This window comes from Theobroma cacao, chromosome 5, assembly GCF_000208745.1.
Source record: "Theobroma cacao cultivar B97-61/B2 chromosome 5, Criollo_cocoa_genome_V2, whole genome shotgun sequence".
NCBI classification, from domain to species: Eukaryota; Viridiplantae; Streptophyta; class Magnoliopsida; order Malvales; family Malvaceae; genus Theobroma; species Theobroma cacao.
In genome coordinates, this window is record NC_030854.1 from 27,317,963 (window position 1) to 27,343,825 (window position 25,863).

Below are 25,863 nucleotides of genomic sequence, written 5' to 3' on the forward strand. Positions count from 1 at the left end.
ATTGTATTTGTCGTTATCTGTGTGTTTTTTATTATCAAAAGAGAGTTTATTTATAGACGTAAGTGATTGTTCCCGATAGATACAATTGTGTCTATTTTTGTATCCAATAGTCATAATTGTTGGTTTTCCAACTAACATGAATGTTTGTTTCCAATAGTCATAAATATTAACTATACAGACACTTCTGTTGGCAATTTAAACATAACTTAAAAAGTAAATATTATTTAATTACTTGCAAAATCCAAGTGCTAAGTGTCACAAATCCCACATTAATAAGAAATGGGGTGATTTTTGAGTTTACAAATAAAGATATTCCTCCACTTAACATGTATGTCTTTTGGGTTGAAAAATGTAAGTCCGTGACATATAATCTCATAACAGACCCAAATCTTCACTAATTTGAAACCCTATGAGAGATATCAAGGTCGAGGTAGACTCAGAACAAACATTCTAATAGTTGATCATATGATATAAAATTCAGGTGTTTAACCACTTATAGACATTTCAATAATTGTACTAATGCCACTCTTACTAATGGATCAACTATTAAAGTTTTAGATAGTGGTAGTACATTTGTTAGTCCGTTATTTCCTTTATCTTCAATTTTGTATCTTCGTAATCTTCCATTTAATGTGATGTCTGTGACCTAAATAATTAAAACCTTAAATTGTTATGTTACCTTCTTTTATGATTATTGTCTATTTTAAGATCTCTTGACTTGAAAGATTATTAGTAGTGGGAGTGAATCAAACAGATTATATCTACTGGATGAAGTTATTGTTGCTTTTCCTTCTATTGGTGCATCAATTGCCTATTCTAGTGATCTCTCTCCTTTCTAACTTCATTGTTGGCTTAGTTATCCTTCTTTATCAGTGTTGAAGAAAATATGTCCTAAGTTGGTATAAATGTCTAGTCTACAATGTGAGTCGTGTGAGTTTGCCAAGCACTATTGTGTACCATATGTCTCTAGTTAATAAGAGAACTATAGCTCTTTTTGAGTTAGTTCATTTTGATGTTTAAGGTCATGTCTTGTAACTTCAATAATTGATTTTAAGTATTTTGTTACATTTGTTAATGATTTTTCTAAAAGTACTTGGTTATATTTAATGAAACCTAGATCTTAGTTGTTTTTGAAACCTAGATCTTAGTTGTTTTCCATCTTTGTTACATTTTGTGTAGAAATTCATGCTCAATTTGTTGAATAGATTTTTGTCCTTACACACATACTTTATTGCTCTTGAATTAATCCATCAAACATCATTTTCTTCAAGCACATTGATTTTAGAACCATCGTTGCAAAATTTTCAAAAGCATCTCCACTTGAAAAAGTATTTTGCTTTTTCAATAATCGACATTATTTCTTGAAATGTACTGGCTTTCCATGATGCAAGTATGTTCCTATCTTCTTCCTTTTGAATTTCGGACCACTAGCAATTTGTTTGAACTTCTTTTTAACAAATTTAGTAGTATGTCCTTCATCTATAACATGCACTTTGGCTTCACCAGAAACAACAATTTGTTCTTATTTTTCGTATTCCTCTTTAATTTAAAGATGATTTACCAAAGCTTCAAGAGTTATTTTCTCTTTTCTTATGTTTCAGAATTCTTTTAAACTCTTTCCATTAAGAAGGAAGTTTGTCTATTATGAGGGACACAACTATAGTTTCATCCATGTTCATCTTGTATTGCTTAAATTGATTAAACATTTTTTTAATTTCACACAATTGTTCAATAGTAGAATGACCATCAACCATTTGATAATTATTCAAGCGATTAACAAGAAATTTCTTACTTGTTGCATCTTAGGTCATATACCTGGTCTCCAATTTATCTCATAATTCTTTTACAATAGTCTCATCATGGTATATGTCAAATAATCCATCAAAAAGACTAGTCAAAATGTAACCTTTCCACATATATTTTGCATTGACCCATTTATGTCTTTCTTTAGTTGCAACAACAGATTCATTTTTATTCTTTTCTCATCTAAATGTAGTCAGGACATAGACAACCTTCAATGTTGAAAGTAGGAAACATATATTCTTCTGCCATCTTAGAAAGTTGCAATCATCAAACCGGTCCAATTTCATAAAATTAGAAGCCAATTCTCTTAGTGTTCCACTTACAGCAGCCTTTGTTTAAATGAAATAAAATCTTAAGATTGTTATAACACAGAAATGAAGATGTTTAAATGGCTTCAAGGCATGTAACAATATCATTGTCCTTAAATTTATTTATTCCCACTGATAATATGTAAAAGGGTTGCAAGCAATAAACCTCGAGAATATCATGAAGCCCAGTGACTGATTGCATTTCACACTGACAAAATTAATCCGTTAAGCATCTATCAATGTATTGCAAGATTATCTAACTTTTATAGGATTTTTCTATAATAAAAATCTATAATAAAATGATATAGAAAAAATCTGGAAAATATTGAAAAAAGAAAGAGAGATTATATTTGTTGTTATATGTTTTTTCTTTAGAATCAAAAGAGAGTCTATTTATAGATATAAGTGACTGTTCCCAACAGACACAATTGTATCTGATTTTGTATCCAACTGTCATAATTGTTGGTTGACTGCACAAACACTTTTGTTGGCAATTAAAAATAAATATTATTTAATTGCCTACAAGACCTAAGTGCCAAGTATCACGGAACCCACATGGGTGAGTCTTAAGTTTATAAATAAAATTCTTCCTCTACTTAACATGCATGTTTTTTGAATTGAAAATGTACTCAAATCTTCATTGAAGTTGGACCCCATGAGAAATATCAAGGTCGAGGTAAACCTTGACCAAGGGGCGATCCTTCTCTTTTATGGAAACATGCACAATTGAGAGATTGAGTGGATCTTGTGTTTATAAATAAAGGTCTTTCTCCAATTAATTGAGTTAGAAACGTGAGCCTATAACATCAAGTGCCATCATAACATAGTAATTAAATATTATTAATTTAATTAATTTCAAGATCAACCTAAGTTTGGAAAACCCATCCACAGTCCAACTTGCACTTTAGGCCATTTTAGTCCAACTATTATCTTTATTTAAAAGACCCATGTTTCTTTTTTTTTTTTTTCCCATGTGGGATTGTGTCTTACACTCATTATTGTTGAAAATGTCCAACAAAAATCTAACATTAAATTATTCTATGTTTTTTTAAGAATTTTTTTTGACATGGTTAAAAATAAATTAATTAAAATATCCCTTATTTTCATCGAATGAATATTAATAATAAAATAAGAAATAAAAAAAATTTGAAAATTCTTGAAAACAAAATTAATGGTGTTAAGTAGAAAAGTAACGAAGATAAAGATAAGATAGTTAAGTGTCAAATTTTAAACTTTAAAAGACAAGTTTATTTTACCTCAAATATATAGAGTATTATCTATAATTTACCCTAAAAATAATTATGGGGCTAATTTGCCTCAATAATGCAAAGCGAAAATGATGTCTGTCTTGCTCTTTACCCATTGGCTTGAATACTATGTGTAAAGGAGATTTGTTCGGAAGCACTAAATGCAAAGAAAGTGGGAAAGATTTTCTTTCTTTTGGGGGCTTTTCAAAAGGTTTATACTCACAATATGATGAATGACAGTGTCCTATGCTCTGTAATTGGACAATTTTTTTTAATTGAAAAAGAGATTCGAATCTTATTCTTTATGTAGGAAATCATGCATCAATCAATAAATCAAATGTTTAAATGCAAATGAATCATTTATAAAGCTTTGATATATAAAAGATTATTCCTTTAAATTCTAGACTTTATACTAACTTTAATATCAAGGTATTTACTTAAAGTCTTGGACATTGGAATCTAGATATGTTGATTCCATTCCAATTCAAAATCTTGAATTAACTTATATTTTCTTCTCTTATTTCGAGAAAGGTGATTAAAGTATTATAAAATATTGCATAATTCCAAATCAAATTAAATTAGTTTAATAACTATAATAATAATGATGCCCTCTTTGAATTAATTTGAAGGTTAAGTAAAGGGTACTAAAAGGTACTCCTTGCTTCCTAAGGGGCTATTGCGGGTACATCAAGTTAGCCACTTTAATGTGCACATCAATGCATCTAATTGTTTGTTTTGTACTTCTACAGCTCTTTATGTTCTTCTTCTTTTATTTTTATTTTTTAAAAGTTGCTATAAAACAAAGGCAAAAATGTTAAAATTAAAATCATATACTAATTGATTAAAAATGGTTAAAAAATTAAAATGTAACACCAATTATAATATAATTAATCTATGCAAAAATAGAAACATGATTTTTTTTATTTAATCAATCATTGATTATTTAAAGGATTGACACTTTGACTCTATGACTCATATAGCTAAATTCATCATAGCATAAAGTAGTAGAGAGAGAGAGAGAGAGAGAGAGAAAAGAAACACAAAGCTTCCAACGATTTCCATGCCTAAAGTGTGTAATGCAAGACACATAAACATTGTACAAGATGTGATTCTAGCTTACCAAGTAGGATGAATTCATAAGTACATAATCTATGCTAAAATGCGATAATGATTGATTGAGTAGGAATCCAACACTTTATATAACCTCTAGATCAGCAAAATAGTCTCAGTGATTTTGACAACTTAGTAAACTTTGCTTTACCTATTAAATAAATATAAGGCATACTTTTAAAAAAAAATTTTGAACTATTTAAAATAATTTAAACAAAAAATTTTTTTTTATTATATTCAATCAGATCATTTTATTTTTATTTTAAATTAAATAAGTTTTTATAATTAACGGGTGAGTAATTATTATTTTATGTTACATGATGTTGATATGGCATATTGACGCGTCATAGTAAATAGTGACATAACATATTGACGACATGATCAGGTGATATTTTCACTTTTCGTATTAATACCACGTAAATATAAAATGACAAGTGATATTTTAATTAATGATAGTTAATTAACTCATTAATCATTAAAAATTTATTTAATTTAAAATAAAAATATTAAAACTTGATTAAATGTAATAAAAAATAAAATTTTAATTAAATATTTTAAAAAGATTTAAAATATTATGTCGATAAATAACTACATTATCTAACCCTTGCATTGATTCGTGAAAAACAAGAAAAAAAAAAAAAAAGGAGATAGCTATTCCCCTCACCCTCCCTTAGGATTCTCTCTCACTTGCCCTTGATGGGTACGCACCGTGACACAACACGGCGGCATAAATAATATGATTGAAATTTGTTTCAAAGAATCAATTTAAAATGAGAAAAATGGAGGAGGCTTTTCTTTGTTGATTGGGATGTGACCATGTGGTTAAACCAATTAAAGGGCAGGAAAAGAAGAAGCAATTTGGACAGAGTCAAATTTGGAGCTTTGCTTCCAAATGAAAGCAGCCAAGGCAGTTGTACTTGTCTTGCATGTCGTTTCCATATTGCCATGTTATGCATTCACGACTTCCATACCAAGTTTGCCACCTCCTCCTTCCTGCAATCGCAACGGAGAATCAGATCAATTCCTCAATATAAGTTGAACTCCAGAATTCTTTCTTTCCTACGCTGAATAACAATAATTATTGTCAAGGAACGAGGAACGTATCTACACCAAGCATGCCCCCAATAGTGCAACTAGGCAAGGAGTATTTTTATTCCGATTAAGATTTCCTATTACCAGCTTGCCAAACAAGAGTATAATCTTAGTATTTATTGTTCCACACGTGTCGCTATCTCACTGGAACAGAATCTATACCCACACCCGGAAACCCTAAATTTTGTAACCTTCCTTAAATATGTCCGACTCCCCTCTTACGTTTTTCTTTTGGTACATTTTTTAATCTTCATTCAAAAAATACTACTTTAATAAGAAAAAAAGTGATTGTGTGTGGATTTTGAATTAAAATAAATTAAGACTTTTTTAAAATTTAAAATTTTGATTTTTGTTATTATTTTTTAGGAGATAGAAGTAGGAAATATTTATTTTTTTCTCCCTAAAATTCCTCGGATTTCCAGAAAGAAAGAAGTCATTAAAAAATTACCAAAAAAAAAAAAAAAGAATAAGAGTTTTTAAATTAAAAAAATATAGAAAGAAACAGAAAAAGTGAAGCTTCACAAGCACCTCACAAGAAAATTAGAGCCACCGGGATCTTATTGTTTTCGTGAATTGAATGAGACCAAAACGACAGGCCACCTCTTTGCTGTCTTTACAAATATAAAAGAGACAATGGCTGTGAAGATTTCTTGCAATTTCTTCTTCTGCAACCCACCTTCTTCCTTTCTTTTGTTTTCAATCTTCAGTTTCTTTGAATTTTGACTCCTTCCAAACTACCATCACTTGACCCTTTATAGATATCCCAAAGAAAAAAAAAAAAAAACTAATCACAAACCTCAAGCACAACCCCTTTGTCCTCGCCTTCTTTTATAATCCAACTCTGTTGCATATAGCTTCTGCGTAAGCCTAACCATTATAAAGCTTTCTTTTTCCCTTTTAAAGATTTTTTTGTTCTTTATCAAAAGGTATGAACTGGGTCTCAACCAATCTGTTTCTTTCTCTCTTCTTTTTTTCTTTTCCGATGTGTTTTAGCTCTGCTATTGCATCAAAACATGGATTTTAGGTTGTTTTGTTGTTGTTTACTCTTTTTTTTTTTATGGTTTTTGTGACATTGGTAGATTGAAATTTGACATAAAAACCAACTGAAACTTGATTTTGTGCTTATTTCTCTGTTTTCTTGTTGCTTTTTCCTGTCTGTTTTTATTTTTGTGTTTTGCATTGTAATGGTAGATTGGATTCTGGGTTTTGATTTTTGGATTCTAATTTTGATTTTATAAACTCTCAAAAATTGATTCTTTTTTCTGTTTTACCTTCGTGATTGACATGGAATTATATTGATTCAATGTAATCCGTGCTATCTTCTTTTCAATGCATTTAGTTCACATTGTTCGTAGATCCAATGAATATGAGTTCCTTTGTTTGATCTCTTATCTCTCCATGTGTGTTGATCAGGGTGAATCTTGTATTGGAGGCATTGGTTCTCCATGGTGAGCCATTAATCATTTTTCTTTTTATTTTTGATTGTTTCTTTATCTATTACAAAAAAAGAAAAAATAAAAGAGAGAGGGGGGACTTCTATTAGCAATCTAATTGAGTTTTGGTTTGGCAATATGGATCAAAAATAGTAGCTTTATTGTGATTTGATTTGTTTTGGTTTATGATCATCAGGGAGAAGTTCCAGCATTCTGTGTTGACAATCTACAAAACGGGTTCTCAAATGGATTTAATTTAAAATCCGAAGGCTGTGAGACCTCTACCAACGTTGGTGACAAAACAGTATGATAATTTAATGCCTAATTTGGTGTTTTTGTCATAAAGTGCTTCTCTTTGTCTTTCTTTGTTATCTGTTACTGTTAGTTAATATGTTCAATAATCTTTTTTAATTGAGGATTTGTGTGTATTTATCTCTTGGCAGTTTGTGATTGGTGGGCTGAACGATGGTTCTACATCATCTATCGGGGTTCGGATTTATGAGAAATCTACAGGGAAATGGTTAGTTTGTGGCTTTATAGCTCTAGCTACACAGTTTCTTCTTCCAGGTTTTAGTTTAGAGTTATAGATTTATTCTTTTTGGTAATACTTTCAGGGTGATTCCTACAGTGCTGGGAACAAAACCAAAGCCATGTAAAGGCCATTCAGCTGTTCTTTTGAGTGAAGATCAAATATTGATTATTACTAGGGGTTCCACCCCAGATGACTGCATTTGGTTTCTTGAGGTTGGTATTTGAAAACTTAATAATAGCTTAACAAATTCTGCAGCTTAGAATGTTCATTTCTTTGTGGCATTAGTACATTTAAAGCTCAGTGCTTCTGAGTTGCATAAAAGCTATATGAATATTTTGATGCCTAAAAGTGTTTGATCTGTTTGAATATTGGTAGGTGAACACCAAGTATGTTAAGGAGCAGAAAAAAGTTTTGGGGACTGAAGTTGTTGCCTGGAGTAAGGGTGTGAGGGGTGATGCTGAGAAGCCAGTTGTTATCAGTGGTCCTTCTGGTGTTGGTAAGGGGACATTAATAAACATGCTTATGAAGGAATTCCCATCCATGTGTGGATTTTCTGTCAGCCACACAACCCGTGCACCAAGGGACAAGGAGAAGAATGGAGTTCATTACCATTTTACTGAGCGAAGTGTAATGGAGAAAGATATAAAATATGGGAAGTTCCTTGAGTTTGCTTCTGTTCATGGAAATCTCTATGGAACCAGTATTGAAGCAGTTGAGGCAGTAGCAGATTCTGGAAAGGTAAATGGTCCTGCTTTTTACAGTTCTATAATAGTGCTTATAGTACTTAATGATGCTCTGAGAGTTGGACATTGGATACTTGCTAATTATTTCAAATTATCAAATGGAATTTCATCTTGGAGGGGCCCATTGGGAAAGCCAGCCGTTTGAGTCCCAGATAATTGAATCAGTTCAGGAAACTGACTTTTTTTTTAAAAGGGAAGGGAATGATGAAATAGCATATCAGATCTCATGAAATTATGGTCACATCAGCTCCTGATATTTACAATTAATGAGTTACTAATAATCTCAAGCATATTTTGGCCAAAATAAAAAATCATTTCATGCATAATATATTGTTGTGAGGGGAGAAGCAGAGGTACATTTGCCTCTTTCTGGTGGACCTTGAAAATAATTTCATGTAGGTAATGGAGAAATGGTAGAGTATTAATATTGGATTTTAGGTTGTATATTTTAGAATGCATATCAAGGGCACTTTCTGGTGGGTATAGCATTCTTTAACATCAAAATTGTCTCTCTGCAAAATTGAGGTGTTCTTTGTTTTTTTATTTCAATATAGAGGTGCATTCTTGACATCGATGTTCAAGGAGCAAGGTCTGTCAGGGCCAGTTCTCTTGATGCCATTTTCATCTTTATCTGTCCACCCTCAATGAAGGAGCTTGAAGAACGGCTCCGTGCAAGGTGAATCTGAGGTGTCCATTTTGATATTTATCATCGTACTATTTTCCTTATGTTGTTCAAATTTTAATGTTGTAACTAGGGGGACTAAGACAGAGGTGAATCTGAGCTGTCCATTTGATATTTATCATTGTCCTATTTTCCTTATCTTGTACAAATTTTATTGTTGTAAATAGGGGGACTGAGACAGAGGAGCAAATCTTAAAGCGCCTCCGAAATGCCGAGGCAGAAATTGAGCAAGGGAAATCATCAGGCATCTTTGATCATATATTATATAATGATAATCTTGAGGAGTGTTACAAAAATCTTAAGGTGACTTCTGTTTCCCTTGAACCATATCATATGCATCTTAAATTCTTTTGAATCCTTTCCAGAGGACTAGATATCCTGATCTAATAAGTTTAATTTGTTATAGGGACTCCTGGGTCTCGATGGAATTGCACCGACTAATTATAAACCTTGTAAGAAGGTTACTTTGTGATTACTATTTCTTCTATTTCTTTTTAATGCAAATGGATAGTAATCTATTTAAAATGTCATCCAGCACCCAGAGGGATTGATCTGCCTTTAGACCATTCAGTGTTGAAAATTGATAATAAGATCCTCATTAATTGTGAGACTCGAGAATCGGGAAATGGATCAAAGAACTTGTAAGATTATCTTTCCCTTTCCCTTCTTTTTTTTTACTTTCATTTTGTAAAAGCAAGGTCATGATTTAGTAGGGTTTGTGACCAAGCATTCGTGGTTTATTCAGGATTGCACTGGATGTGTCCTTGCTTAAAGGTGGGGCTCCTGGTCGGACAAGAGGGCTGAATGTCTATGCCATTGATTCATTTTCAGATGGGTTTGATGGGATTCATAAACTGAGCTAACAACTGCAACCCACTGATACTAACATGGTTTTTAGCATCTCTATTTAACTTAAGGGGAGCTACGATAAAGCTCTACTTGTCTTCTAAGATCATTGCATATGTTGGATTTTCTTTGTCATTAGATTCTTTGCTTGTTTAGAACCAAAATGTAGCATTTGAACAATTACTATTCCCACATGGGCAATGAGAGAATTCATCATTTGTGCGGCAATTGAAAGCTTTTCATTCTGGGGTAGAATTATGTTTGTCCTACCAGTCAAGGTATAATTGATTGTGTCTTAATTTAGAGGACTGAACAACCCTATTTATCATGAATTTTTCTGTGTGAAGAAGAGAAGCCATTGTTTCTGGAAAAGGTGCCATGTTTGTCTCATTAAACAGGTAATGGTATGGAAAAGGTGACGATTGATTGTTGAAATTATCTAGGAGTAGGGCGCCTGTAATATGCTGGATTTGTCTTGCTAAATGATGGTTAATGTTCGATAATAGTTGTTCGGATATGCAACACCATAGCAAAAAGTTTGTTATCCATAACAATGATAAGATTCCAAGGTGAAGCAAAAGGAGAAAGGAAAATCTGGTAAATGTCTGGTCAAGAGAATGAGATTGTTTGGATTTTGAAAGCCAATTAGAGGTAACCAGAAAGATAAACCACCATGACAATTGGTTCCACAAGCGAATGTACATAATTCTCTATTATAGGAATATCTACTTCTTTCGGTTTCTTTCAAAGACCATGGATAATGTCCTTTACTATTGAATATTCCTAATCTTTTTCTCCATTGGAGATTATGGTGGAGCTACTTGTTAACTAAAGTGAAAGCATAATAAAACCATGGCAAAGATGATTAAAAAGGGGAATGGGTTCTTTCCGTAGTATCTTAATGGTTACTCCTACAAAATATTTAGGCATTGGATCTTTTTTTCCCCCCTCCATTTAGCAAGAAAAATGCAAAGAGGGAAGAGGGGGAAGAGCCAATGAGCTTCGGTTAATCCATTTCAAAGAGAGCCAATGATTCTTTTTCTAGTGAATGACCGTTAATGCGGTTTTCAGTTGTGAACCCACCACCAGGGCAAAGGACCCTGTGAAAATTCCAGGGAAGGTACCAAAAGTCGGTGGGCTGGCAATGGCATGCTTTTGGTGTAGGCCCTGAAACAAGTATTGCGATAGAGACGTTTATAAGCTTTTACCTGCACCGTTTTTTAATTTCCCTGTAAGAGGTCGGCAACTGGGCATGGTCCTTGCCCTTTGTCAGGCACTACATATACATATATATTGCTGATTTGCTCTCACTGTAGGGTAACGTCGGGGTCGGGCAACGAAAGAGAAAAAGAGAATGAAACGACCTACCCCATCTTTATTTCTTTGCCTTTGCCGTCCATTCCTTTTTTTTTTTCTCGTTAGAAAAAAGGATATGGTTTTATTAGAGTAAGATACTCTTATTTTTTAAAATTTTAATCAAAAATTTTTAACAAATTTATTACTTTTTAAAATAAACACTTTATTTTAAAAATATAAATATCATTAACAAAAATTAAAAAAAACTTAAATATTTCTCACTAATTAAAAAAATATTATTATATTTTAAAAAATTAAAAAAATATATCTACCGGCTCGAGGGAGGGTGATCCCCAAGGGAGGGAGCTTGATCGAGGCTCCTAAGGGAGCACCGGGCTCCTCCCTCTTGGGAGGTTTTTTTTTTAATTAATAAAAAATAAAAAATAAAATTATATAATAATTTTAAAAATTAATTTAAAGTAAAATTATTTTTTTATTTTTATTATATCAGTAAATTGATAAAAATATTAATAATTAACTAACAGTTGAATTCTCATATTAAAAAAATTTTGAAATGAAATGTTTATTTTAAAAATTAATAATTTTTTATGCAATTTTAATTAAATTTTAAAAAATAAAAATATTTACCCTATTTTCTAAAGAAAGTGTTTGTCCACGTAAGTGACAAAGAAAAGGGGAATGGGGGGTTGGACGTACTGGGAAGCTTCGTTCAGTCTGTCACAGTCCACAACTACAAGTCTGAAACTTATAAATATTTTACCAAACTTTTGCAGATGGAGGGACCCAGACATTTGACCAGAGAGAGCAAGTTGGTGTTGGGATGGGCCCATTTTGTTCAATATCAGTAGGTAGGTCCCATCCCCTTCAACAGCAAAACATGGGTCGGCCTGCTTCAGATCCTTTTCTAGACTTTTATTTGTGGTTGCAGGGGCCTTTCCCATTGCTGGAATTTGGGCTTTTCGATACTCTCTCTCTCTCTCTTTGATTTTAAAAAATTTAAATTCTTTTATTACTTTTAATTAAATTCATAGGTTTTTATTTTTTAATATTTTAATTAATTACAATTAATCGATCATTAATAATAAAAATTTATTTAACTCAAAATAAAAATATAAAAATTTAATTAAATATATTAAAAAATAAAAATTTATTTAAAAATTTTCAAACGATTCAAAATTTTTTTTGAATATTTTACTTTTATTTTTTATTTTGGTGGGATTCATTGAACTCAAGAATCTTATCAGGATAACAATTTTAATCTTTGCTCGAAAAAAAAAAAAGAAAGGAGAGAACTTCTTAGGTTATTAAAATATAGCTTATTACTCTATTTAATACTTAAAAAGATTGATTAAAAAAATTGCTAATTTGGTGAGTTGATAAGTTATAATTCACTAATCTTATGCTTTTGTCCATACTTTTATTTGGATGTCTTCTATTTTTCACTACTTAACGTACCCCAAATAACAATAAAAAAAATCCCATCAGTGAAATTAAAGAAGAAATGCAGGATTTTAGATATTTAAGAAAATCTACCGTAAGTGCTTAAAATATGAGGTTGGGAAAGTATATCTATGGTCTCGGTGGCATTAGTAATCCAGTATTTGGATATTTGGATAAATGATCAACTCCATTCTTATTCTTTTTCTTTTTCTTTTTTTAAGTAAAAACAACAATTGGAGTTGCCGACGTGGGGTCTGCACCTGAGCTGGGCCTTATTGCAGACAGTCCCATGCTGGACTCTGAAAAATGGCGCCTCCTTTTGCACTCCTACAACTCATTATTGTGGACTCCCACCATTTTTCCAATAGGCTTCAAATGGGCTAAGCCTCAAATGCCAACACTTGGTGTTAATTTTCTCCAACCCATTTAGGGTTCATTCAATTAATTAACATAGTGAGGCAAAAACTATAGCCATAGCATCAATGAAAACAAGGATATAAAGTGAAAAGATCACCAGTAGTGTTTTTCATCCATTTTGAACAAACAGTTAGGACTCTAGTTCAGTAAATTTCAACTCTTTCTTATCGGCAGTGATGGATTTGGGATTTTGCATGAGAGTGAACTAAAAGATGATCATACAAAGCCATGAAAAACATAGTAATTATAACAGTTGCCTCCATCAAGAACAGGAGGGTGGTCCTAGTCGAGGGTTAACCTTAAATGCTTGTTGGCTTACATGATCACCATATGCATTACCCCTTTGAGATGCAGAAAAGTGAAAATTGTTGGACAAAGTCACATGATTAGATCCTCTTCACATGCATCTACATGTCGGGCCTTTCTACCTGTCACCCAGGCACTAACGTCCCTTCCAGGCAATCTTCAACATCTTTCTTTATTTTCTGCAGAAAATGAATAATAATTGTGGCATGATCCCCATGGCATGATGGTGATTCCTGCCTTGTTATTTCCAGGAAACATCCAAGGGAGCGAAATGAAAAGGCAGGCAGTAAAGAGGGGACAGAAAGTAGGTTAGTCTGCTTTGCCTTCCTTTATCACATTCATTACACACAATGCTACTGTTACTATTGTTTTACTTGTACATTAAAAGAACAGGTTAAATAGAAGACTCAAAATGCCAATTACAAGTCACATGTCCCTTCTTCGACTCTACCTCTATGGCACATTACTAAGCCAAGCCAAGAATGATTTGCCTGTCAACATATATATGACATGAACCTAAGGGTCGTCCCTTTCGAGATGGTTAGAATCAAAGCACTCCAGCTTCACCTTCCAACTCTTACCACTGGCAGGAGATCAAGAAAGATCTTCAACAAGATGCCATGAAGCATGACACGGTGAAACAATGCGCTCACACTAAATAACTCCATAATACATTTAAAGACTTATCATGAATAACAATACATGTCAAAAGCAATGCAGGAGAGGCACTTCAACCCTTAGGATGGAAGGTTCATTTGATTGTTAGGGCCCTGTGAGGCACACCATTTGCCACAATTCTCTCATGCTGCTGCCTTGGACAGTCCCCTTCTTCCATCATTTTATCTGAAAGTGAACGAGATGTAGAGAAATGAAACCCTTGATGGTGGGAATAGCAGACATTGCCATTGCCATTGATGTAGATTTTTCCATTGCTGTTGGAAAATGCCTGCTGCATATCTGTTCCTGGCAATTCAGATTCTGTTACTTCTTGATGACCACCGGATGAATTGACATCCTGGGACATGTGACTGGAAATTGATTTGCCACTTAATGAGTTGGTAGGATGTGATGAAAGATTGGAACTAGTGTCACTGCCTTTGTCAGGTGTGGCATTCGAAGCATCACTGTCTAGCTTTTTGGTGTTTAAGAAACGGCCTCCGCATCCTCTTGCTCTTCTCATAGCATGTAGATGTCGAGACTCATGAAGATAGGGCTGGAAAACATGACAATAGACACCGTTAGAACTTGCAAATGCTGATGGAATACAAATATGGGGAAACAACTGGTAGAATAAAATCTTGCATGAAAAGATGTCTGAGCCAACCTTATGTCGTAATAATATGTGCAATCAAAAGTCTTACACACGTAAAGTATTAGATTTATATTACAATAGACACCGTTAGAACTTGTAAATGCTGATGGAATACAAATACGGGGAAACAACAGGTAGAATAAAATCTTGCATGAAAAGATGACTCAGTCAACCTTATGTCGTAATAATATGGGCAATCAAAAGTCTTACACACATAAGGTATTAGATTTATATTATATTGTCAAAACAATGTTTTGCCAGAATAAGGGCAAATTTTGTTGCAACATAATTTAAACATGGTTAGCAGGAAGTAGGTCAGTAACTTCCTTGCTTTTTTGAGTAATAAACAATTGAATTACGCAAAGCAAATAGCTTATTACCAGGAAACAGTATTCCCACCCTAAACATGTTAAGATGATATGAAAAGGGTAACACAAAAGTTATAACTGCCCTAGAGATGAGAAGCATAAAAGCAAGAATACAGGTATAGAATGAAGTCCCACCAAACTCGGCAATAAATGATAACAACTTCTTAATAGCAACACTTATAATAATTCCTATATGGTTTTCATAAGTTCGCAGAGGATGGAATAAAATCAAACGGCTAATAAGCTCAACCCTGATTACAAAAAGGATTATTTCCTTGCCGATAACTGCAATTTCCAGGATGCCTAGTTAGAAGCCTTAGCTCTCAAGCAGCCATAGGAAGGCAGCACTGAGGCAAAGTATGAAACATTAAACTCAATAACATGGAATATTTCCATTCCAAACATAACTCAGTCTCAAAAACAATTAGACTTTAAGTTTACAAAAATCTTACACAACCACATAATCTATCACAAAATTTTCGTAAATAATCCTAGAATAAGGTTACAGAAAAACGAGAATGCAAAATGAAAATAAACTTGTATCATTCAGGAAGCATATCAGCATCAAGGATCATCTATCCAAAGGGAAAAACCAATCTCAGAAAGGTTCTACATACAATGTGTTACGTGAACTTATAAGAAAAGATGCATAACTAATTTTTCCCTCTCTTTAAAATATCAAAGAACTATCAGCGTTCAGGATGGATACTGGCATCATAAATCATCTCATTCCAGAAAACTTAAACCTAGTTGAATAAGTATGAAAAGAAACTTAAACTTAGTTGAATAAGCATGAAAAGAAAGTTAAACTTGAAAATTGTTTGAAGGCTTTTGCTAAATTATACGTGCAACAGCTTCAAGTAAAAACTTAAACATTGTACTACGCATAAAAAACAAGAAAATTACCATTATCTCAGAAATCCTCTCCTGCTCCTAAGTTAAATTCTTAAGCACCCCTCCGTTCATAGATATACCTATATCTTGCTTTTGACTTTGAAATCTTTCTCCAAGATTTCAAACAATCTTTCAAGTCTCAACAATTAATGTACAAGAAACTTTTCTAGCTTAGACATGTAATAATTCCCCTTATTCATCTATTCCAAACTGTTACTAATAGAAGCCCCGTGTTTTCTTCTTTCCTTGGGTACCATGCTAAAAGATTTCAGAATAATTGGTCAGTCAGTTATAGCTTTCATATTGTCAATCAATGCTTAAAGCATGTAGTTGAATGTTAAGAAAGTGGAACATTTGCTTCCTTTCCACAAGACTCAAACTGCTTGCTTTTCATTTTGCTACTCTTTAAGGTTTTAATCTGGATAAGGAATTAAAAATACCAAGCAAAATTCCAAGCCGCAGGAATACCAAATTCATTTATTCCATGAACAAGGAACTTGAATGAGATTGTAACAGCACTGCCTTATAAGTGAAACTGTTCAATTGCAATCCCGATATGATTACTGTTTGTAATCTAAAAATTTTCTCAAGGATCACATATGATGAAGAACAGAATCCACAACAGAACTATTGTACTAAGCAACTCAAGTATGGTACAATGCACTGATTAACTGATTAATCATATATGCATGCTTATAGTCAGGCAAAATATTACCTTTCGAACTTTGATCAGTTTCTTTTCCAGCTCAGCTTTTGCACGAGACTGCCTTCGTCTCAGAATACCATGGTATTGCTTAGCATTCACGTAAACAGGTTCCTCTGCCATTTCAAGAGGCAAAGCCATTCTAGCAGGATGCACTCCAAGACAATGAGGATGTACCTGAAATGATATTTCAATAACTGTCACAAATATATTTCATATTGTATTTGCATCATGAAAACTGTTCATTAATGATATATTTAACTTCCAAGAAGACATCTAAAGCTAGAATACTTATAAAACCTAAACAATGATTACTATTATAAAGATTTAACTTACACCGTCGAATAGAAGAGTAAATAATTTCCGATAAAAAATGTAATATGCTAGATGCACATGAATACTATCCAATTCTAATGAAAAGATATAAAAAAGAATCAATGTAGGCAGAACTTGCCAATGGCCATACTTAATTTGCACCTCAACCACCTTGCCCTATGCTATAGGTCCTCACAGAAATCTCACCAAGCAATAAAAATTTGATACTACAATTTTAAAGAGAAGTATCAAATATTGTTCAACAATATAAAATTGTTCCTGTTATTTTTCTAATCCAAACAAAATTTAAAAAACTAAAAAAAAAAATTTCATATATAACAGTGACTGCCAAAATCTTGCTTCTTCTTTATATAGATTACCTGGTGTTATGTATAATCTTAAATCCAAATTTCATATATCAAATCCCTTTTCTCACTGGAGTGTGCAACTTCACTTATTGCACAATTTACAGTGGATGATACCGTCTTGACAAGTGATGTTTGAAAAATATTTTTTCACTTTTAACTTCATCATTGTATCCAATATTACAGGCATTCTACTATTTCTTAGTAACATATTGTCCAGGTGATATTATGAGCCAGATACAACAGCCCTCCCACACTTCTCAAATCAAGAGATACTAACAATCTCGACAAGATATTTCTATTGGTCAACCATATTTTTGTGCTTGCTTCTGCAGCTGTTGTGAAAACATGATGATTTCATCTCACTTATTGCCGTTTAGTTTTATCATGTCATGTCTTCAGAATAATGATCAATGGATGGACCTGTTAGTTCTTTAATTCCTTTTATAAAGTGGTAAATGGAGAATTTTTCCTGGAGGCGGAAGAGTTGTTGAACCTTTGCAAAACCATCCCAAGGATTTGTATACATAGAATGGTCAAGTGCTTATGGATTGCAAATGAAGACATGGTATTCATGTCAGCAAGTTGCATATCTTGTTACCATAAAAAAGTGTCAATATTCTAGTGGTTGAATATAAAAAGAAATACAATATTTCACACAATGCTTGTAGAAGGAAGAAACATAATGTCTTGAGCAGTTAATTAGTTATATATCCAGGACCCTTGCAAAAAATATACATGTTTTGAATTCTGCTCTGCCCAAATTTAGAATCTTATTCATTATTGCTGCTAAAGAATACCAAGGTCTTTCTTGAAAGAGCAATTCCTAATCTACAACTAAATATTTTCTTTTGGCCTCAAAATAAAAGAAGAAGAATAATAATTCATGCACTCAGTCCCAGTTCATTTTTAACTGAGAGTGCTTCTTTTCTCGTCTCCTACGCCCTTGAAAATCTCAAATGAGAAGTTTTGCTGATTTACTACCTTCTTTTAACCCTTACTTGTGAAGCCTTGGACAATGATATGATAATGGGAAAAAAGCATAGCAAGGCTAATAGATATTTGTTTGTTTTTACAGTCAAAGAAGCAATTAAATGGAACTACAACTATCTTCACAGCTAATAACTTTCTACGCAGTAAAAAAGGTGAATATAACCAACACTTCATACACAATTAAAGCAAGCAGGAACATCAAAAGTAATTCAAGTGTGTAGACTACATAAATGCATACCAAAGATTGAGGTCCGTAAGGAGGCATTGCTCCCCCATAATATGGATCTGCATATGGATACGATGGACATGCCTGCAAAAGAGTTTTCCACTTAAAGTTCCATCATTGCACCTTGACAATAAACATCTAGGATATCTTTAGTATCAAGGATGAGAGGCAGACATATAGTTTTTCCAATCCAATGTTTAGGAAACATAGAAAGAAGAGATGGCTTAGCCATTGGGTCAGAGTGCAACCTATCCTCCCACCTTTCTACCTTCCCATCAAACATAGGCCACAAAGATACACCTAACTGTTTATGTAGCCTACATGAATTCTTATTTTCATATGTAAGCAATTATCACCATAGAGGCAGTAAAGGATCTAAGCAGGCATGTGCACGCGTAAATTCACATCCTCCCAAGAGAGAGAAAGAGAAAATTTACAATTGAGTGGCCAACAAGCTCCAGCCGGGTTCGTGGTGCTATGTATTCACCCATTGTTGGAGGCATAAAGGGTACAGCATGCTGTAAATGTGGCTGTTCATCACCACATTTTCCATCTGTTCATAAAAGACAAAACCTTCATTAGCTTCAGAGCATATAACAACATAATGTGCAAAACAGACTGAAACCATATTTGTTAAAGTACAATATTATCCGAGAAAACGCAGTGATTGATTGCCAAGATAACCCAAAGAGCTGCTATGGCACTTTGGTTATAGCTATGTTAGTTAAAAGAGTGCAATCCAACACCACTCAGAGATTTGACCTGCTTAATGTACTTCTTTTTAAGATCTTATTGAAGTCTGCCTTGACAATGCATCAGTTACAGTTTCAAATTTTTTAACCACATGACTTCAACTTAAGGAATTTTATGCCTTGAAAACTAACAAACACAAACATTATGGATTTTTTACTTCAAAATCATATAAAGAGTGTGATACTTCAATTTTATAAGGCATGATATGTGTTTCATGAATATGAATGCATGTACAAGAAAACACTATCAATAACAGTTCAGAATATGAGCTGCTTGAAAAGTTCTTGGAGAAAAATCTTATATCTTGAGATAAACAACTTAAATTAGAATAATTAGAAAGAGAGATAGAGAGAGGAACTGCAGAGTCTAAAAAAATCAAATCATTCCCCAAAACAACCTAGCAAATATTCCCAAACTCACTTGAATGAGGCAAGGAGCAGATTGCAACAAATGGCACATTGTTATTATTGTGTATTATGAATTTATAGCACCGCACTTCGCCAACCTTTTTATCACACTCATAAAGCCCATGAACTAAACTTGCAGTTCAAAACCACTCCCATATAATAGACCTATTAAACAAAAACAGCATATCAATTACCTGGATGCGGCAATACAGTTAACCACATTTCTTTGCTAGCACAAATTTTTTGATCAGTCAATTCTCCATGCTGAGATTCACTCGTTTGGGTCCCTAAACCTCCATTTGGGTGTTTTCCGGGAGCTAAGTTTGTCCTGCTTTCTCCTAAAACATCCGTTGAACTGGCATCCTGCTGGGTGCTGCACCACCAGGGTTGAGAACGAACTGTGTATGGTTTATTGTTATTCGCATTAGGTTCTGGATGGTTTTTGCCTTCTAGTTTTTGGTGCATCTTCCAAAGTCTGAAATCTACATGCACCAGCCAACTGCTTGCATATGCAAACAAAATAAATTTTAAATCAGCAAATGCAGCTACTAATATACTCAAGAAAAGCATATCATAAACTTTATTATGTGAATGTACATGTCTGTCTTAGCACAATTAGATAGAACATTCATGAAAAAATGCATATAAAGTCAATTCACATGACCATAGAAGAGAAACACACCACACTCTTAGAGATGCAAACCGGGAAGCAGCCAATGCAGAATGTAACGCAAGAAAGAAATCTCACAGATCATATTCTATAAAGATAACTTAGCATTCAGAAACCACAATGTTGACACCGCACATAACCAGAACAATAAAATCATTTTGTCCTTGTATATGTACTTAATTTTTCTCCTTTTCTTTTCTTTTGAACAAATGAGAGGAATCAAATACATCTAGAACTGCAAGTATGTGTGTGCAGTACATAATGAATGCAGTTGGGGCATATACCAGAGACACATTTAGGGAGCGTTAAAAAGGTGCTGATTCTTAGCAACACCAATTTTTTGAAGGTGTACATCCTAATGGATAATATTAAAATTAGAGTTGCAAGCTTTTTTTATGAGCAATTAGAGTTACAAGTTAACTAAAGCTATGTTTTGTTGTTACTTTTGCTACTTGATTTTAATTTGCTCCCTTGAAATTGCTAAAAGCGACAAAGTAAAGTAAATAGAAGCTTCATGTTTGACTAAAAATGAATAAACTGCTAAAACACAACACAATATATATATAGTTGTTTCTTATAACAGTAAAATCACACAATTTGCTACTCACAAGAATGTAAGTTTAATTTTTAATAATTCGAAATACTACTTACTTTTCTATCTACACAAAGTCTTTTACTATCTTGCTTTCAAAATCATAAAGCAAACAGCAAACTCAATAAGCAAAAGAAGGCAAGTTAATATAATTAGCTTGATCCCAACTCAACAAGGATTCAGGAAGCTTGTTTCCATTTTAGCATATTTGCTGATCCTTCTTATCAAGCTTTTTTACACAAAAAGCAAAGCCGATACGCGTAATTTCTTCTCTAACAGCTTTTAAAACAAGCTCCTTGCGGTACCAAGTAAAATGCTACACAAATGCTATTGGTTTGTTTCTGTATTCTTTCATGTATTCATTGGACTTTAACTACATTTATGAAGTTCTCACCAGTACAATTTAAAATAATTTCTTTCTCATAAATACAACTTAAAATATATTTCATTTTTTTTTCCAAGAATAAGCCAGCTTCCATAGTAATTATCAAAAGATATAAAAGCTCCAATTCCCTTCAAACTTAAGGTCATGCACTTAATAAACAAGGCTGAGCCTCATATCAAAGCTTGCCTACATAGCCAAAACCCTCAGTTAAGCTCAATTAGTGACTAGGAATTAAAAAAGGCTATGCTATATTGATTTGCTTCACACTACCATACTCTTTTCTTATTCTTTAATATCACTTCTGATATTAATGGGGTTTTCAAAAAAAAGAATCTTTTACATTAAGAAATGGTCCTTTAGCTGACCCTACAAAGTAGAAAAAGGTTTAGTTTGTTCTTGTTGTCAAAAAAAAAAGAAATCCTTTTTTATAAGACAGGAAAAGATGAAAAGCCAATCTCCAATAGTAATTACTTCCAGTTTGTACACTCTAAAGTAGCCAAAACAAGATAGACCAGATATTTGCACATAAACCTTGTAGCTACTTAATAATTAACCTTGATCTTTGCAAATTATTGACCTCTCTTTCTAATAATTACTTCCAGTTTGTACACTCTAAAGTAGCCAAAACAAGATAGACCAGATATTTGCACATAAACCTTGTAGCTTCTTAATACTTAACCTTGATCTTTGCAAATTATTGACCTCTCTTTCGAAATCTTTATGGATCATGCTTAAGTGGTATCCAATAATACCTCTCCTTATCGGACTATATATTCAGTAATCTCCTTTAAGGAGAAATCCTATGAAATTCAGACGCTAATTCTGCAAGGCTAAAGCCTAAAATTAAGTACCCCAACCCTTTCCACCAAGGCTCTATTTGGTTGATACTTTTGCTATTTGTTTTTGTCTATTCAAAATTTGCCATATAAAATAAAAAACAAATAGATAGTCGAATGCAGAAAAATAAATTAATTAAAAATAAATAAATGACTATGATAAAACACCAATTCCTATATAAATAAAAGTAAGTAAGATCATAGTATAATTGTTCTCCAAACAAATTACATCTGTAATCTTTAATTTATAAAAGATATTGCTTATTTTGGTAAACGCTTTTTACTCGTTGGCGAAAGGCAAGCAACAAAAATAATATATGTTTACTCTTTTAAAGAAATCATATCAATTCCAAAATTTTAATTAACTCGGTTAATTATCTTATATTAAAAATCCATCAACAGAACCACAAACAAGAAAGAACAAGAAAAAGCTTTCAAGCAACCAATATCCATAAAGACATGCCCTTCTGCATTAAAATATTACGCTGAAAAATAATAAACAACAAGTAAAAACGACTGGTCCTTATTTAGAGGAAAAAACATTTAAAAGAAGAAAAAGAAATCTCAATCTACAACACCAACAACGAAACATCAGATCACATCATGTGCTCACCATACATGCATGCATGCACATGTATAGTTTGAATCATGATCCTTAATTCACTTCTTATTCCAAAAAACAAAAAACCTTCTATAATTATTATTAAAGCAAATGAAAAACAAAACCAAAAACACTCACCAAAAACAGATCAGTAATAAACCAAAAAAAAAAAGGTGCCCTTTACAGAAATCAAAACAACAAACACTAATTAAACCATAACACAATTCAAAGCCAAAGAAAAACATATAAAAAAACAAGTCCACGGAACAAACTTCAATCAACATAAACCAATACAGAGAGACTGTTTCTCACTCAAACAAGAGAAGAGGAAGAGAAAGAACTTACCGAGATAACCCAAAAAGAGAAAGAAAGTTCTTTGCGTTTAGAAGAAGTGGAAGTGAAGTTGGAAATTTATGTCTGAACTTTCAAACCAAAGATATGGCACTGTATAGTAGTAAGTGATAGAGCAACGAAGCCAACGTATTTTGGATTAAAGAAATTAATTAAAAAAAAACAATTTTTTTTTTATTTTTTTAATTTAGAGGTGACAAAAGAACGGCGTTTTCTTTCTCCCGCTTAAAAGTTTTTTCGTATGTTTTTTATTTTGGTTGGGTGAGTTAACGGCAGGAATCAAATTTTCTTAGACGGCGTAAATGACGTCAATGTTGCTACTTTTTTAGAATGACGAGATCATCCTTCTTAGTCATAACTACAAAAGTGTCCGATGTTTTTTCCTTTTTTTTTCTTACCTAATTCTCTATTTTTCAACCCCACGTTCCTTGACTCTTTTCCTTGTTCTCCTCCTTTTTTAAGTTTGCGTAGTGGGGTTTTTGCTTCTATTGTTGATCTAGCGTGTGGTTTAGTTTAATTCAAGTAAATTACTTAACTGATTTGTTTTTCCTTGAAATGACATAAATAGAATATGCTAAAAAAATCATTATGAGTACCTTTTTCTAATTTTTAAATAATATAATAAATTTTAAAAAAATTGAGCTACGTGTATAAAATAAATAATAAACATTTAAAATAAATAATAATAACCCATCAAAACTTAAGTTCAGATAAGTGGATTAAAATAGGGGAAAATTCCGAGATGTAACCTTAAAAGAGAAGAAGCAGCATGAGATAGAAAAGGGCAGAAGGGCAGATCCGTCCATAGGAATAAAGAATTATGCAAGCAATGAATCAGACATTAAACTAAACCCAAGTTACTCCAGAAAGAGTGAAAAAGAGTAATTAAATTTTAATTAAATCAATCAAAGATTTGAAAATATTTGCATGTTCTGCCACTGGATTGGACAGCCAAGACGTGTCCACCCATCCCACCACCTTCCGCAATCAGACAACGTTGACACGTGGGACCCACGCACACCAGTAAGCCGCCACGTGGTCCACCCCAACAGTACTGGGTTCCACGTTAACGGCCCAGTGCCGTTAGTCTGTCGTGGCGTTAGGTAGCAAAAGTGTGGTCCCCTTCCCCAAAGGAAAAGACGACATGCACGGATCTCCGTGACGGCGACCGTCAACGCCCACGTGTCCCTCGAAACATAAGGAGTGAATTATAAGCCGCCCGGAAAACGAGTGGAGGCCAGCCACGTGGAAGGTGCGTAGAAGCTTTGGGAAGGAAAACGAGTGGAGGGCAGCCACGAGGACAGCTCATCCGTGGGCGTGAAAGAGCAGTGATGTTTAAAGGGCAAAAAACAACAAACAAAATTAAGGCCGCACTGTTGATGATAAAGTTTCCTTCATGGGATTGTGATTATCAAATTACTTTTGACTTTAGCTGCAGGGTACCTATTTCTGGTAAGGGAATCTCAAAGACCCATTTTCCAACTTTAAGTTATTATTTCAAGTATTCATTATCTTTAGGTAATATTCAGCAATCATAACGAATGAATAAGGATGCAAGAGTGACACGACCCTTCGAATCAAATATCCATTACAATTTAAAAATTACTACTTATAAATTAAAATTATCCCTAAACAAGTCTAACAATGACACCTGTCCAGTAAAGACGAGATTACACAGTTTAATTTAGGTTATTTTTATTAGTTTTTTTTGTCAATTATTTGTGGATCTATGCATGTGAGTGTTAATGTTGTATGTATTGACAAGTAATTGAAAAATTTTAACATGGTTTGTTATTTAATACAAGAATCCTTTTCTCTCTTTAACTTTTTGTTATCCCGTGAATATAAAATCCAATCACAAATTCTCAAAAAAAAATATAAGGTAAATTATAAAAACAATAAATAAAAACAAATTTAATATATGCATCCGGTTCATTGATTGTTGTATAATTTTTTACTTAAAGAGTAATGTTCGAATTTCTCCTCTCCAAATAAATAAATAAATTAATATATATAATTGGTTCAATATTGTCAAACTATAGAATTTATTAAAGAGCAAATTTGCATTTATAGTACTTTGTATGAAAGCTTTTAGTGGCATACAAAAGGCTTACATATTAAGCACATATTCAAGTTGTATGAATTCTATTTAGTTATAAATTTAACTATTGCTTTTTTCTTTAGAAACAAAATGTAAAGGAAAAAAGAAAAAGAAAAAACACCTAGATACTAGAACAAAAGTGAACAATTAAAATAAAAAATTCACTTACATGAAGACTTTTTTATACTATCATTATTTTTTAAATTTTGGAGAAGGAGAGATTTAGCAAAACATCATGTAGACTTGATTAAACTCACTTAATACAATATTAGATAGTAAAATTAATATTCAACATGATTTTAGATACAACTTGTGTTTGAGGTTAGGATACTTGTTACTCTATTCCATTTATATATTAGTTGATTTTAGTGTGAATACTTAATAAAAACATTTAAATTTTTTCTAATCTTATCACTTACAGCACGTTTGGTTCGCGGAATAGATAGGAATAGAATAGAATAGTTATTACGTGAGAATAGAATGAGGTGGGAATAGAATAGAATAAGTATTATGTAGTTTGGTATGATGAATGGAATAGAATAGGAATAATTATTATGACTTATTACAGTATTTGGTTGGTAACAATAGCTTTGGAATAAGAAAAGAATAGAAAATAAAAAGACAAAAATACCCTTTATTATATATAATTATTTTTTATTTTATTTTTTAATAATTAATAATTTATATAATTAATTAAAATAATAATAATTTAATA

At 32.6% G+C, this 25,863-nt stretch overlaps 2 protein-coding genes across 2 annotated transcripts; one reads left to right on the forward strand and one right to left on the reverse strand.

Annotated features, from left to right (window-relative positions):
• Nucleotides 6,078–10,024, forward strand: LOC18598986 (guanylate kinase 2). The gene is made up of 11 exons (XM_007028742.2): nucleotides 6,078–6,486; nucleotides 6,974–7,008; nucleotides 7,190–7,297; nucleotides 7,437–7,513; nucleotides 7,608–7,737; nucleotides 7,901–8,263; nucleotides 8,823–8,944; nucleotides 9,118–9,253; nucleotides 9,357–9,402; nucleotides 9,486–9,591; nucleotides 9,696–10,024. The coding sequence occupies exons 2-11, from the start codon at nucleotides 7,006–7,008 to the stop codon at nucleotides 9,811–9,813; spliced, it is 1,209 nt and encodes a 402-aa protein (XP_007028804.1). The 5' UTR covers nucleotides 6,078–6,486; nucleotides 6,974–7,005; the 3' UTR covers nucleotides 9,814–10,024.
• Nucleotides 13,466–23,171, reverse strand: LOC18598988 (nuclear transcription factor Y subunit A-1). Its single transcript, XM_007028748.2, has 6 exons — nucleotides 23,042–23,171; nucleotides 19,807–20,111; nucleotides 18,890–19,005; nucleotides 18,465–18,536; nucleotides 16,566–16,730; nucleotides 13,466–14,489 (listed from the first exon to the last, which is right to left on the reverse strand). The coding sequence occupies exons 2-6, from the start codon at nucleotides 20,075–20,077 to the stop codon at nucleotides 14,028–14,030; spliced, it is 1,086 nt and encodes a 361-aa protein (XP_007028810.2). The 5' UTR covers nucleotides 20,078–20,111; nucleotides 23,042–23,171; the 3' UTR covers nucleotides 13,466–14,027.